This window comes from Achroia grisella, unplaced genomic scaffold (genome assembly GCF_030625045.1).
Source record: "Achroia grisella isolate CSIRO2021 unplaced genomic scaffold, CSIRO_AGI_Agris_v1 utg783, whole genome shotgun sequence".
In the NCBI taxonomy this organism is placed as follows: Eukaryota; Metazoa; Arthropoda; class Insecta; order Lepidoptera; family Pyralidae; genus Achroia; species Achroia grisella.
The window spans coordinates 275,467-287,831 of NW_026713023.1; the positions used below are offsets into that span (position 1 = coordinate 275,467).

At 31.7% G+C, this 12,365-nt stretch overlaps 1 protein-coding gene across 1 annotated transcript; it reads left to right on the plus strand.

Annotated features, from left to right (window-relative positions):
- Positions 1–500: 500 nt before the first annotated feature.
- On the plus strand, positions 501–12,113 carry LOC131851436 (pupal cuticle protein 36-like). The gene is made up of 3 exons (XM_059201935.1): positions 501–577; positions 1,029–1,659; positions 11,226–12,113. The coding sequence occupies exons 1-3, from the start codon at positions 569–571 to the stop codon at positions 11,525–11,527; spliced, it is 942 nt and encodes a 313-aa protein (XP_059057918.1). The 5' UTR covers positions 501–568; the 3' UTR covers positions 11,528–12,113.
- The last annotated feature ends 252 nt before the right edge of the window (positions 12,114–12,365 follow it).

Below are 12,365 nucleotides of genomic sequence, written 5' to 3' on the forward strand. Positions count from 1 at the left end.
CTGACCACTTGGGATAACAGCAGATATAGTATACTTTTATTATTTTATAATATACCCTTAATTATATTAAAAATTAATGCGTGTATTTTCATATACCTATAACGAACAATATACGCTATCTTTTATATATCATCTCAAATTGCTATGAGCATTTTTAAATAAATTAAATACCTAAAAAAGCGTGAAGATATATATAAAAAAGCGAAAAAGTCGCAGATATCTCAAATGTTATATATTTGAGTTTAGTTAGTGAGCATTTTTAAAAAAATAATTACAAAAAAAACCCAAAACGAAATTTCCAATACGTCAAAATGGTATCAAATGATAATGACGAAACAAAACAGTCTCTCATCGCTACACATTCAATGTAGGAAGACCTTACTTTACAATCAATAAACTGTACGCTGATACGATATGACGACCGTGGTACATTTTTTCAGTAGGCAAAACCCATTCTAAGCAAGTCGGGAGGTTAGTATATAACAGAGATGCATCTCAGACTCATCACAGTCAACCACCGGCTCACATTCGAGTAGTACACTCCAATATTTATATTAATAAACATATAATGAAGTTGGTGAGTACATTAAGGATTTTAGGAAAGTTACATTTTGTAGAGAAAGGATTCAGCGTCCTAGATTAGAAGGTGTTGGAATTTGCTCGCACCTTTGTAGGGCTAAATCGGGATGTGACAATGATTTGTTTAATTTTTTTTGGGATAAAATTATATATGTTTTTATATATCATTTTCTATATGGTTTTTTCTAAGTTTGTAATATATAAGCTATGACTAATATTTTTTCCCAACTAAAAGAGAATTGAAATATTTATTTTGAATATATAAGAGTTTATGTTAGTATTTTATCGAATAATTAATATGTTGAATCGCAAAATAAAGAGTATTAGATTATTCTAGAAACTTTTGTTGTTCTAAAGATATTCTCAATTAAAAAAAAAATATTAATAACAATTGGAACAATCAATGTATAATAACAGAACTGATAAACAAACTACTTCTATGCTTTCAGTTTGTAGTAGCTGCTATCATCGGTGCCTGCTTGGCCGACCGTCTTGACAACAAGTACTTGCCTCCTAGAGGAAACGATGGAGCTGGCTATGGCGCAAATAGTGGTGGCTTCGGTGCTGCCCCCAGTGCTGGTGGTTTCAGATCCGGAGGTGGTTTCGGCTCTGGTGGCTTTGGGGCAGGAGGTGCCTCTGGATTTGGCCGTGGAGGATCAGGTTTTGGTCAAGGCGCAGGTTTTGGAGGAGGTGCCGGCCAAGGATTTGGAACCCAACACTCTGGCAACGCATACAACGCTCCCGCTCAACAATACAGCAGCAGCCGCCCTCAAGATGCTGGTGCTCAGATCCTAAGATCAAACAGTGAAGTGACCGCCGAAGGGTTCTCCTACGACTTTGAGACCTCCAATGGAATCCGTGCTGATGCTTCTGGTGTTGCCACCAATGGTGTCCAGTCCCAAGGCAGCTTCGGATACAAGGGTGATGATGGTCAGGATTACAGCATCTCGTACACTGCTGATGAGAACGGTTACCAACCCCAGGGTGCTCATTTGCCAACCCCCCCTCCGATCCCTGAAGCTATCTTGAAGTCTCTGGAACAAAATGCCCGTGATGAAGCTGCCGGCATCTCTGATGATGGTAAGTGATTTCATATTACTTTAAATTCTTTAATGGAATATTTTTTCTTTTCAGCCCCATAAAACATTTTAGCGACATTTTTATTCTATCTTGTTGAAATACTAAATAATATAATTTCCAAATCAAATAAAAATAACATAACTTAAAAAGAAGTTAAAATTATTACTACATTAAGTTTCTTGTAGAAACAACGTAACGAGCGTAGTGTGTTTATTTAATTTGTACACGTCAATATTCATCGTATATCGCTGTGGTTTTTTTTCTCATATATACATAAGTATCGTAAAAATCTACGTAATAACTAAATCTAGCTTCAATTACTATTACGCATTTGCTTACAATAGCACTTAGTCCACAAAAACCCGGACCTAACGTAAATCTTATAAAAATAAATACTTCCATAAAAACTTAATAACTGAATTATCTAGCTAAATTTAGTACAAAAACTGAACGAGTCGGCAATGCTTAATAATTTAGTGGAATTTACAAAAAGCAATACAAAGTTTAGCTTAAAGCTAATAATGTGTTTTATCATAAAGTTCATATTAAGTAAGTCAGTAAACCACGGATTGACCTCGCTCGATCAATTGCTGGTGATCATTTATTGAATGTGTATATGATTGCTAAACGAGTTCGGACGTATTGAAAATTTGACAAAAATGTTAAATGATAAAAGCAATAATGAAATTCCCAAAAATGTATATAAAAAATAAATTATTTGTTCAACAAATTGTAGTAAAACCTACGTAGGTTTTAGTCAGAACACTTAAATATAAATTGATTTGTTGATGGGAAATCTAATATTATAATATGTTTACAGAATCTAACGGAACAGAAAAAATATAAATATTCGAAATGCATTATACACTTTTTTATTTAAAAACAGAAATGACTTGATTATTATAAATTTTTAGAAAAGCTATATATTTTCATCCCATACTAATAAACGGGTTTGGTCAATTAAAAATTCACTCTAAACATTCCGTGCACTTAAAACATCTTATAGACAACTAGCTACTCGCCCAGGCTTCGCCCCGGTGTACACATATAATATATATATTTTATACACTCCTCTTGAATCACTCTATCTATTAAAAAAACCGCATTAAAAACCATTTACCACAGTTTTAAAGATTTAAGCATACATAGGGACGGACAGACAGCGACAGCGACTTTTGTTTTATACTATGTAATACACGTGTATATGTACAGAAATTGATAGTCGCCACAACACAATTTTGCGATATGCAATTAAATGATGTTACAAAAGGTCGTGAGATCAGAGCATCGTCTTATGTCATACCGCGACGCCATTACTTTGTCTAGAGATGCCCTTGCGACGCTAAGCTGTAATTAGCTTACTTAGTATTAATATAAGTAGAACAAGTGTAAACATACTCCTACATCTTTTCAATTATTTAGAGTAAATTCTTTGAGAATTTGACATTGACTTAATATACTAATTTAAGTAATTTAACTTAACTTAGATATTTATTAAAATGATATGGTAATATTCTCCAAAGATTAAAAACGTTTTTATTGATTTAGGAATGATTATTGCTTAAGCTTTTTGTGATTATTAAGATTTCTTAAGGGATGGCATCATGGACGTAACACTCTTAGTAATTTAGAGATCCATAGGTTACAGTTTACAATTCGGTAAACCGTATGCATATTTGCCAACAGTGTGGTATAAAAAAAAACTTTTTTTCTTATTACGACTTTAATAGATAATAAATAAGCTTAAATAGTACAAAATTAATGTAATTTAAATCTAAATCTTATATATAAAATTCTCGTGTCACAGTTTTCCTTCCCATATTCCTCCGAAACGGCTTGACCGATTCTCATGAAATTTTGTGAGCGTATTGAGTAGGTCTGAGAATCGGCCAACATCTATTTTTCATCCCCCTAAATGTTAGGGGTAGTCCACCCCTAAATTTTATTTTTTTATTTTAAGGCTATACAACGTTTGCAGGGACAGCTAGTGTTAATATATATTTTTCTGTTAATAAGACAAATTTGTCTCTGTTCCGAAAATTCCATAAATAGGCAGTCACCCTACAGATTAACACCTAGCCGGCCAGCATGAGCCGATGAGTTACAAAATGACGCGAGAGAAGGTTGCATCAGGTCGTGACCGCTCTCCGTGGAAGCTGTTCAGAGCAGACTAACTGACCTATCTAATTTAATAATATAAATGTTTTCCTAAAAAATAAAGCTAAGCTCACGGTTTCGCCTGAGCGATATTCAAAGCCAATGTGTTATTCCGATGTAGAAGCTGTATTATTGTAAAGTTACATTAAAGTAGTTTCTTCGTGAAAGAATAACAAACATCCATATATACTCACAAACAGCCGCGTACAATATTAATAAGATATGTTATTATCACTATAATAATGGCAATAAAATCTTTAGAAAAAAGAAATTCTGAAAGTCGATACGAGAACTCGCGGTTATTCATTGAAACATTCTCTCAACATAAACATAAATTTTGTGTCCGAATTGAAATTTCAGCTTTATGGAAACTTACAGTATGGAGTTAATTTATTATTGTGATTTTTAGTTGGGTCAAACTCCACATATTGTATACTAAAATAGTTGGATCAAACTCCACATATATCGGCTCAATTGTATACTAAAAATTCAGGCTGACCAACCCAATTAGTCTAATTGTACAAAATTGAAACTTTTTCTATGTTGGTTACAATTTTCGAACTTCTCTATCCATTCCCCTTCGACCTTTACGACCGGTCGTTAAACTCGATGTTATTATATTTCGCATATTCTGTGCTATACATTTTATACTAAGTAAGACTAACTGACTCTGTAGCAAATGATAATGATCACTGCATAATGAGTAAATCGGGTATTTACAGGAATTTTGCCTTGGTTTTTTAATAACTTTAAATTCAATACTAGTAGGTAACATTAATGACAGTAGACTAACTCCATTTCTAATGAGGAACGCCCAACTGAAAAAAATAATCGAACGAAATAAATAATAATCGAACTCATTTCAAAATGAATAAAATGTTTATTGAGACAAAAATTCTTGTAATTACGCTTAAAAATGCTAATGTATGTAATTACAGAAGTTATGTAAAAACGTTATTGTAAATAAAAAACAGCGAAAATATATTTTTAGTATACATATTTTACTTTAGATTAGACATTATTAAAAAAATAGAAATATATATTATATATGTTACATTAGATCTATATAAAAATTGTATATTAACAAAATTGAATTCAGGTCATATTAAATTATTATTAGGCATTTCTTAAGTGAAAATTTTCTAAACATCCTTACATAGTATAAAACAAAGTCGCTGTCGCTGTCTGTCCCTATGTATGCTTAAATCTTTTAACCTACGCAACGGATATTGAAGCGTTTTTTTTAATAGTTAGAGTGATTTATGAGGAAGATTTATATAAATAATACATGTACACCCGAGCGAAGTCGGGGCGAGTAGCTAGTTCTTAATAAAACAACATATATATATATATATAATATATATATATATATGTTGTTTTATAATATAATATATATATATATTAGTTTATATTATTTTACTTTGGATCTAGATAAATATATATTTATAAGAAATACTGTTCATATTAAAATATTATAAGGCACGTATTAAGGCGTGGTGTAACACCGATCTTGTTATCCGATACATTGCTAAACTTCTATTATTAAAAGGTCACACGAAAATATTGTACTATTATTAGTTATTTCTAATCTATATACGGTACTTGAGAATATTTCGCAACATTTTTATTTGCTGATTCTTTTTCTTTATAATTTTAAACACTCAATTTATTAATTCATTTTCATTTAACTCAACAATTTGACTAATAACCGATTATTTAATAACGATGACGAAAAATATAAATAAATGATAACACTAGGATAATTTACACAGCGCCATCTAGTCTTAAGTTGAGTAGAGCTTGTGTTTTTCAGTTAGAAATACTTTTTTTTTAATACATAAATAATATACTTCGAAAACACCCAGTACATTACAAATATATTCATGAAGACAACTGTTTGTACTATGCGATGAATCGAACCCGCAACCATAGGAAGTTAGGTGGTGTGTTAAACAACTGGACCACCAAGGCCGTCAGTTTAAAAATAAAGGTTCTCTTCAAAGTTTCATGTAATAAAAATATTATTAATGTTGACCATAGTAGTAGGATTTGGTTATAATACATTAATTAATAATCAATAAGTAATGGTTTATGCATTTATTTAGTGAGTACAGAACCATAAAAAGAATCATCATAATTACATTATACTCAAAATTTTCATTTTTCAATTAGTGAGGTGTAAGTAGAAGTCGCTTCCGGCGTCTGTTCGCTTAGAATTTTTAAACTACGCAATGGATTTTAATGCAGTTTTAAGCAATAGATAGAGTTCAAGAGGAAGATTTATATGTATAATATATGTACACCCGTACAAAACCGGGACCGGTAGCTAGTGTATTATAAAATGACACACTCGAATTGGGTAACATTTCATCTAGCGAAAACGGTTAGACAGACAAATAGACATAATAACATAAGTGCGGGTCGGGCAGCAATCTCACTAATATTAATAACTGTAATATCAGCTTCATCTGGATAATGGCGTTTGCGAAACAGTGTGTATACAGGCTTATGTTTTGTAAGAACAAAAATAAACCTGGACAATTAACATAGCGCCACTCAGTCTTAAGCTAAACAAACCCTGTTATATGTACTATACACTGACATAAATAGTTTTTTGTAAACCTAAATATACATAGAAAACACACAGACTAAAATCAATCATACTCATAAATAAAAATGTTTACACTACAACTGCACTAGGAATCGAATTCATGACTATTGGAAAGTAAGGCATAATTACTTAAATTCATATTTTTATATATACATGAGAAGCATCAATACTAAAACAAGCAATCATACTTATGAATACAAATGTTTGTACTAATTACACGAGGAATAGAACTTGTGACTGTCATAAATAAGGCGCTGTACTGAACCGAAAGATATTTCGAAGATCCTCCTTCACTTTCTGTACCATGAAATTTCTCTGCCTCCTCTCACCTTATGACAGAAGCACATTAATTAATATATTTATGAATACGTTTTGTTTATTTATTTATTCAGTAACAATTTATATTGTGTTTCTAATTATACAATTTTTGCTTCTATTCATCAACACTATAAAAAGATTGTTCCGACAGAAAAAAGAGCAACATGCCCTTAAGAAGTGTTAGTTTTTGTATAGTTAGATGTTATTTTGTGGAAGTTCATTTCATTAAGCAAATATTAATATAGCAATATTAATTTGTTTAATTCCACTACCATTAGTAAGTTAGAAATTAAATATATTCAGTGATGGAGGCCGGACCACTATTAGAAGCGTTGCAATCTTTTATTTGTGACTAGCTACTCACCCCGGCTTTGCATGGGTGTACATGTATTATACATATAAACCTTCCTCTTGAATTACTCTATCTATTAAAAAAACCGCTTCAAAATCCGTTGTGTAATTTTAAACATTTAAGCATACATAAGGACAGACAGCGACAAGGACTTTGTTTTATACTATGTAATAATAATGATTACTTTCAACTGTTATTTAGTCTACATCCATATCCGAATGTAGGTATACACTCAATTAAAGAAATAATGTGCGAATATTCCAAATTTTGGCGGAATTAAATAAAATAATATCAAACTACTAATTAATATATTTAAGAAGTCAACTGTACCTGTATATAATGTAATAGAATGTCAGTACCATAACGTCTCATGTATTGTTCAAAGTTTCACACCAATCCCTGTGGGACTGGATTTTGTCATACAATTTTATGTTAATTGATGTGTTCGAGAAGTATGTTGTAATGTCCGCTTAACAATAGCGCAGTTAAATCTGTAGTTATAAACGTTTGTGTTATTTTGTTATAATTGGTTCAACAAGTACGTTATTTAGTGGCCTTCCATATCTTACGTCATCATCAGCTCATGATTTATTAAACCCATCTTTGTCACAGTCGGTCACTTTTTTGTAAGATAATCCTGCTTTACTGTAACATATTCTGCAAAATTCAACTCTACCTATCTTATTTATACATATATTACGACTTACTCCATTATTACAGTAAAAAATTAAAAAATATAATATAGTATAAAAACGACTCCCTTTACGCAATATTGTTACTTATATCGTCTTATTTATTTATTTAAACTTTATTGAATTGTATACAATGGGCTTAGAGTCCTTTTTTCTTCTTAGCAACCCTTGTCACACATTGCTCTACCTCTATAATATATATAATCTCTTATTAACAAAAGACATTGCAAATTGTACCTTATGCAGAAATACTAATACCCTAATTTAATATAACTAATACCATAAAACAATTATTAAAAATTAAACAAACCGAACTAACAATGCCATATAAAATTGCACAGATTCACCTGACCCCACTTTGAACTAGACAACTACTTGTCTAACGAGATGAGTATTAATTAAAATCACGATCAAGCGTGAGTCGTACAAAGTAGATGGTTCCGTGTCAAAAAGTTTTATAGTAATATACCATCACATATTACATAAGAATATATCAATAAATATTACACATTTATGACAAGATATGACTGTCAGATGTGTTTGTTGAATATAAAATTTAATATAATAATACCTCAAGCCAATTCACACAATGCCATCCAGCCTTAAGGAAAGCAGAGTTTCTGTTATCAGAACTAGATAACTGGCAATTGAGACATGTCTTTTTTATATAAATATATATAAAACACCCAGACCGATACCAACAATCATAGTCATGAAACAAATGTTTGTACCGTGCGTGGAATCGAACCCGTGAGATGGTGTGCTAAACCGCTAGACCACCGAAGTAATAATTTCTGTTGTTTACTTGACTGTGTATTCTTCAAGTTTATTTTTGTCAGAGCAAATTTTAATAACTTCTATTACTTTGTGCATTATGAAAGTTTCTTGGTTATTCTTCTTGTAATGAGTTTGCTCCGAATGAGTGGTAGAATAAAAAAAATATGACTATTCAAAAGCTCTTATATTAAGTCTATTTGAATAAATATTATTTTTATTTCTATATACGTTCTACAATGAGACCAACATTGTAGAACGTATAAGTTTCACGTGTGGCTCTGTCTCACCTATTTCAGCCGAGTGGCTTGCTGTGTAGGGATGAAATAAGGCAGAGAAATTACTGGGTACAGACCCGTGACATCTTATTCCTACGAAATTTAATACGGAACCCTAAAATAATCACAACTGTAATCGTTAGATTTGATAGATAGACATTCAGATAAACATTACCAATTGTATGTTACTCAAGCATTGTTTCAGTGTAACACTAACTATAAAGTTAGCTTACATAAGTAAGCTTTTACATAATAATGATCATAATCTTGTTAGTGTGATATTGATCATCATCCTAATTGGCTTGGCATAGTTATCAATACCTAATTAGATACAAGTTTAATTCTGTGTATTTGTTTGGAAAATCTAGTGCAATAAAAAAATCGTATATATGATGAAAGTGATTTTATCACTAGAAAGTATCGCAATAGTAAAAAAATACAGCTAAATTAATAAAAAAAAGAATTTAATCGATACCTGAAAATACCGTGTTGATTATTAAAGATATCATAGAGACGAGATGTAAGTTTTAGAATAAACAGACATTACTTAAATCAATTTAATAAAATCATATAAGTAAATAACCCTGCACAACGAAGATACAGGTCATTTGGTCCCATTTAGTTCATTTTACATTATCTGGTCCATTTTATATAAAAAAAATATTTTAATGAATGAACAGAACTTGTAATATACAATTGATAACAATATTTAAAATGTAAATACTTAGATTATTAACGTTAACAATATAAAAAATACAACTCTTAAATAAAAATATTTGTAATACCCGGGAATCGATTCTGTGACCATCAGAAAGTCAGGCAGTCTGCTAAGCCACTAGATCTAATATCACAAACATTTTAATACATTCAATACCTTATTAAACATTTGTAACATTACTCAAACTACATTTGTAACGTTCAAATGTAACCTTTTTAAATATCCGTGTAAGTACGAAAGGTCGATAACGACTTCATAACGGTAATCTCGCGGTCGCAACCTTGAGAAGCTTTCGGATGCCATCGTGGTGTGGCTACGAAATGCGCGGGATACGATTAGTAAGTCAAGCGAATTATTTTGTAAGCGGACGTCAAATCAGTTTTTGAAACAAATTCCGAATGAAAATCGTTCTAATTTTGAATATTTTTTAATATACTTTTAGATTAACAAAAAAAAAAAACCAATATGTTGTACTATGTATTTACGCTAAAATATGTGTTGATGTTGCAGTATATTTCTGGTTACATCTTGTATTTTTGTTACATACTAAATAGAAAGCAATTTTAGCGTTATATCTAAACTAATCTTCATTATAATAACTTTGATTCAAAGAAGGTTGAAATTTATGTTCAAATAAATTTAATAAAAAATAAAATTTGAATCGAACAAATCTTAACTCATAACTTGCAGTGAAAAATATTAATTCCTATCACTTACTTTAAAATATTTAATTTCACCTTCCCGAGGTTCCTGTAAACGTATCACGATAATTTCCTAATGAATTTTGTACGATGAGCTAATTGACCTGACCTTATGCTCATCTTGTCATCCTCTATTAGTGCCCTGCCAGCGTAAACCGTTAGCGCAGGTGGATGCACCATTCCATTATAATGCACAAAAAATACATTGAGGTGTAGCAGCTATTTTTTCTTTCTTTTTTCATTTATTTATTTAATAAATATAGGTACATTCATTTTTATACATGTTAGAAACGCTAATTTTGTGGCCAAACCAAATAATCAAGAACAATACAATAAAATACACGCATGATCATCTTATTACAAAACGGAAATTTTGTAATTTAAATGCGTTCATATTACCTGCCTCAATTATTATGAAAAGGCATATAACTGTTGGTTGTTAAGGTCACTCAAGTGTGGGACGTTATTGATAAGTTAATTATATCTGCACTCATCTTGGTTTTACCCGCGACTTTGCTTGCAAAAATAAAATTTAATAATCGTTGGGGATAAAAAGTTGTCTATGTTCTTTTTCGTCTTCAATTCTATAAAATTTCATGTTAACTATTTAATACAGTCTGCTAATGGCCTATATTATAAATATGTTATACTTTAAACTTTGACAGCTACGGTGGTCTAGCGGAATAGCACGTACCTCCAGTGATCGCCGTTCGATTCCTCGCATAGTTTTAGTACAAACATTAGTATTCATGAGCAGGATTATATCGGTCTGGGAGGTTTTTATTTAAAAAAAAAAGTATCTATGTATTTATATCAGATGTTTAGTACCCATAACACAAGGTCTGCCAGTGTATAAACCCGAGAGTTTGTTACCGATAAATAATTTATGCGTGACGAGGGGTCTTTGGGTAGAATGCAAAAAAAATTGTAATTAATATTAACTCATATAATAATACTCTTTACAGGCTCATACCGCGGTGAGGGTGCTGGTGCTGGTGGTTACTCTGGATCCAGCTCTGGTGGTTACTCCGGATCCAGCTCTGGTGGTTATTCTGGTGCTGGTGCCAGCTTCGGACGCGGTTCAGGATCTGGCTTCGGCGGTGGTGCAGGTTCCGGTTTCGGAGGAGCTGCCAGCTCTGGTTTCCGTGGCAACGCTGGATCTGGTTTCGGCGGTGCTGCCGCATCTCGCCAGTACTTGGCTCCCAACGCTGGATCCCGCCCATCCGGCTCTGGCAACTTCAACTCCCAAACCGGCTATAGATACTAAACGAATCCCACCGATGGAAGGGTACGCTGATTTATTTATTGCAACTTCATAATCCTGTGGATTGTAGTCAAAAGTTGTAAAAAACTAAAACCATTCCTTAAATTTTCCATCATTCATCATTGTTGGTACTTTGGTCTTCTGTTTAATTCTTTATTGTTTATTGTTTCGGTCTGTTCGTTCTTTTTAATCTTTTGTATCTTGATACGTCATTCATTAATTTAATTATTTATGAACATAACTAATGCTTAAATTACTTCTTGAATTTCTAATCCCTTCCATCACTATGACTTTGTGATATAACGATACTGTCTTACCAATTTATAGCTATTCTGTTCTTTTCTAGAAGTTATTGTCAACCTGGTCTGTTTTTTTATAATGTGATCTCAAATTTCTTTCTCTTTCTGCTTGTATAATTAATTACTTTTTATTAGAAAAATACTCGTTATTGTAAGTTTTATATTCAAGCTATGTAAATGGACAGTACTAGGAGTAAGAGAAAATGTTCAAAAAAATGTAGTTTGACTTTTGTACTATAAATTAGTAGTAAGTTTTGTAAATACAAAATGAATATACGATGTATAAAGCATTTATGATTTTTTTTTTACCCTACTGTACATTATTAATAGACTAATATACTGTTTACCACTCTAAATTGAATATATTTGATGACCTCGGTGGTCTAGTGGTCAAGCACACCGCTTTACGACCGATGGTCGCGGGTTCGATTCCTCGCACGGTACAAACATTTGTATTCATGAGTATGATTGTTTGTATCGGTCTGGGTGTTTTCTATGTATAATATGTATGTATTTACAAAAAAATATCTATGTATATGTAT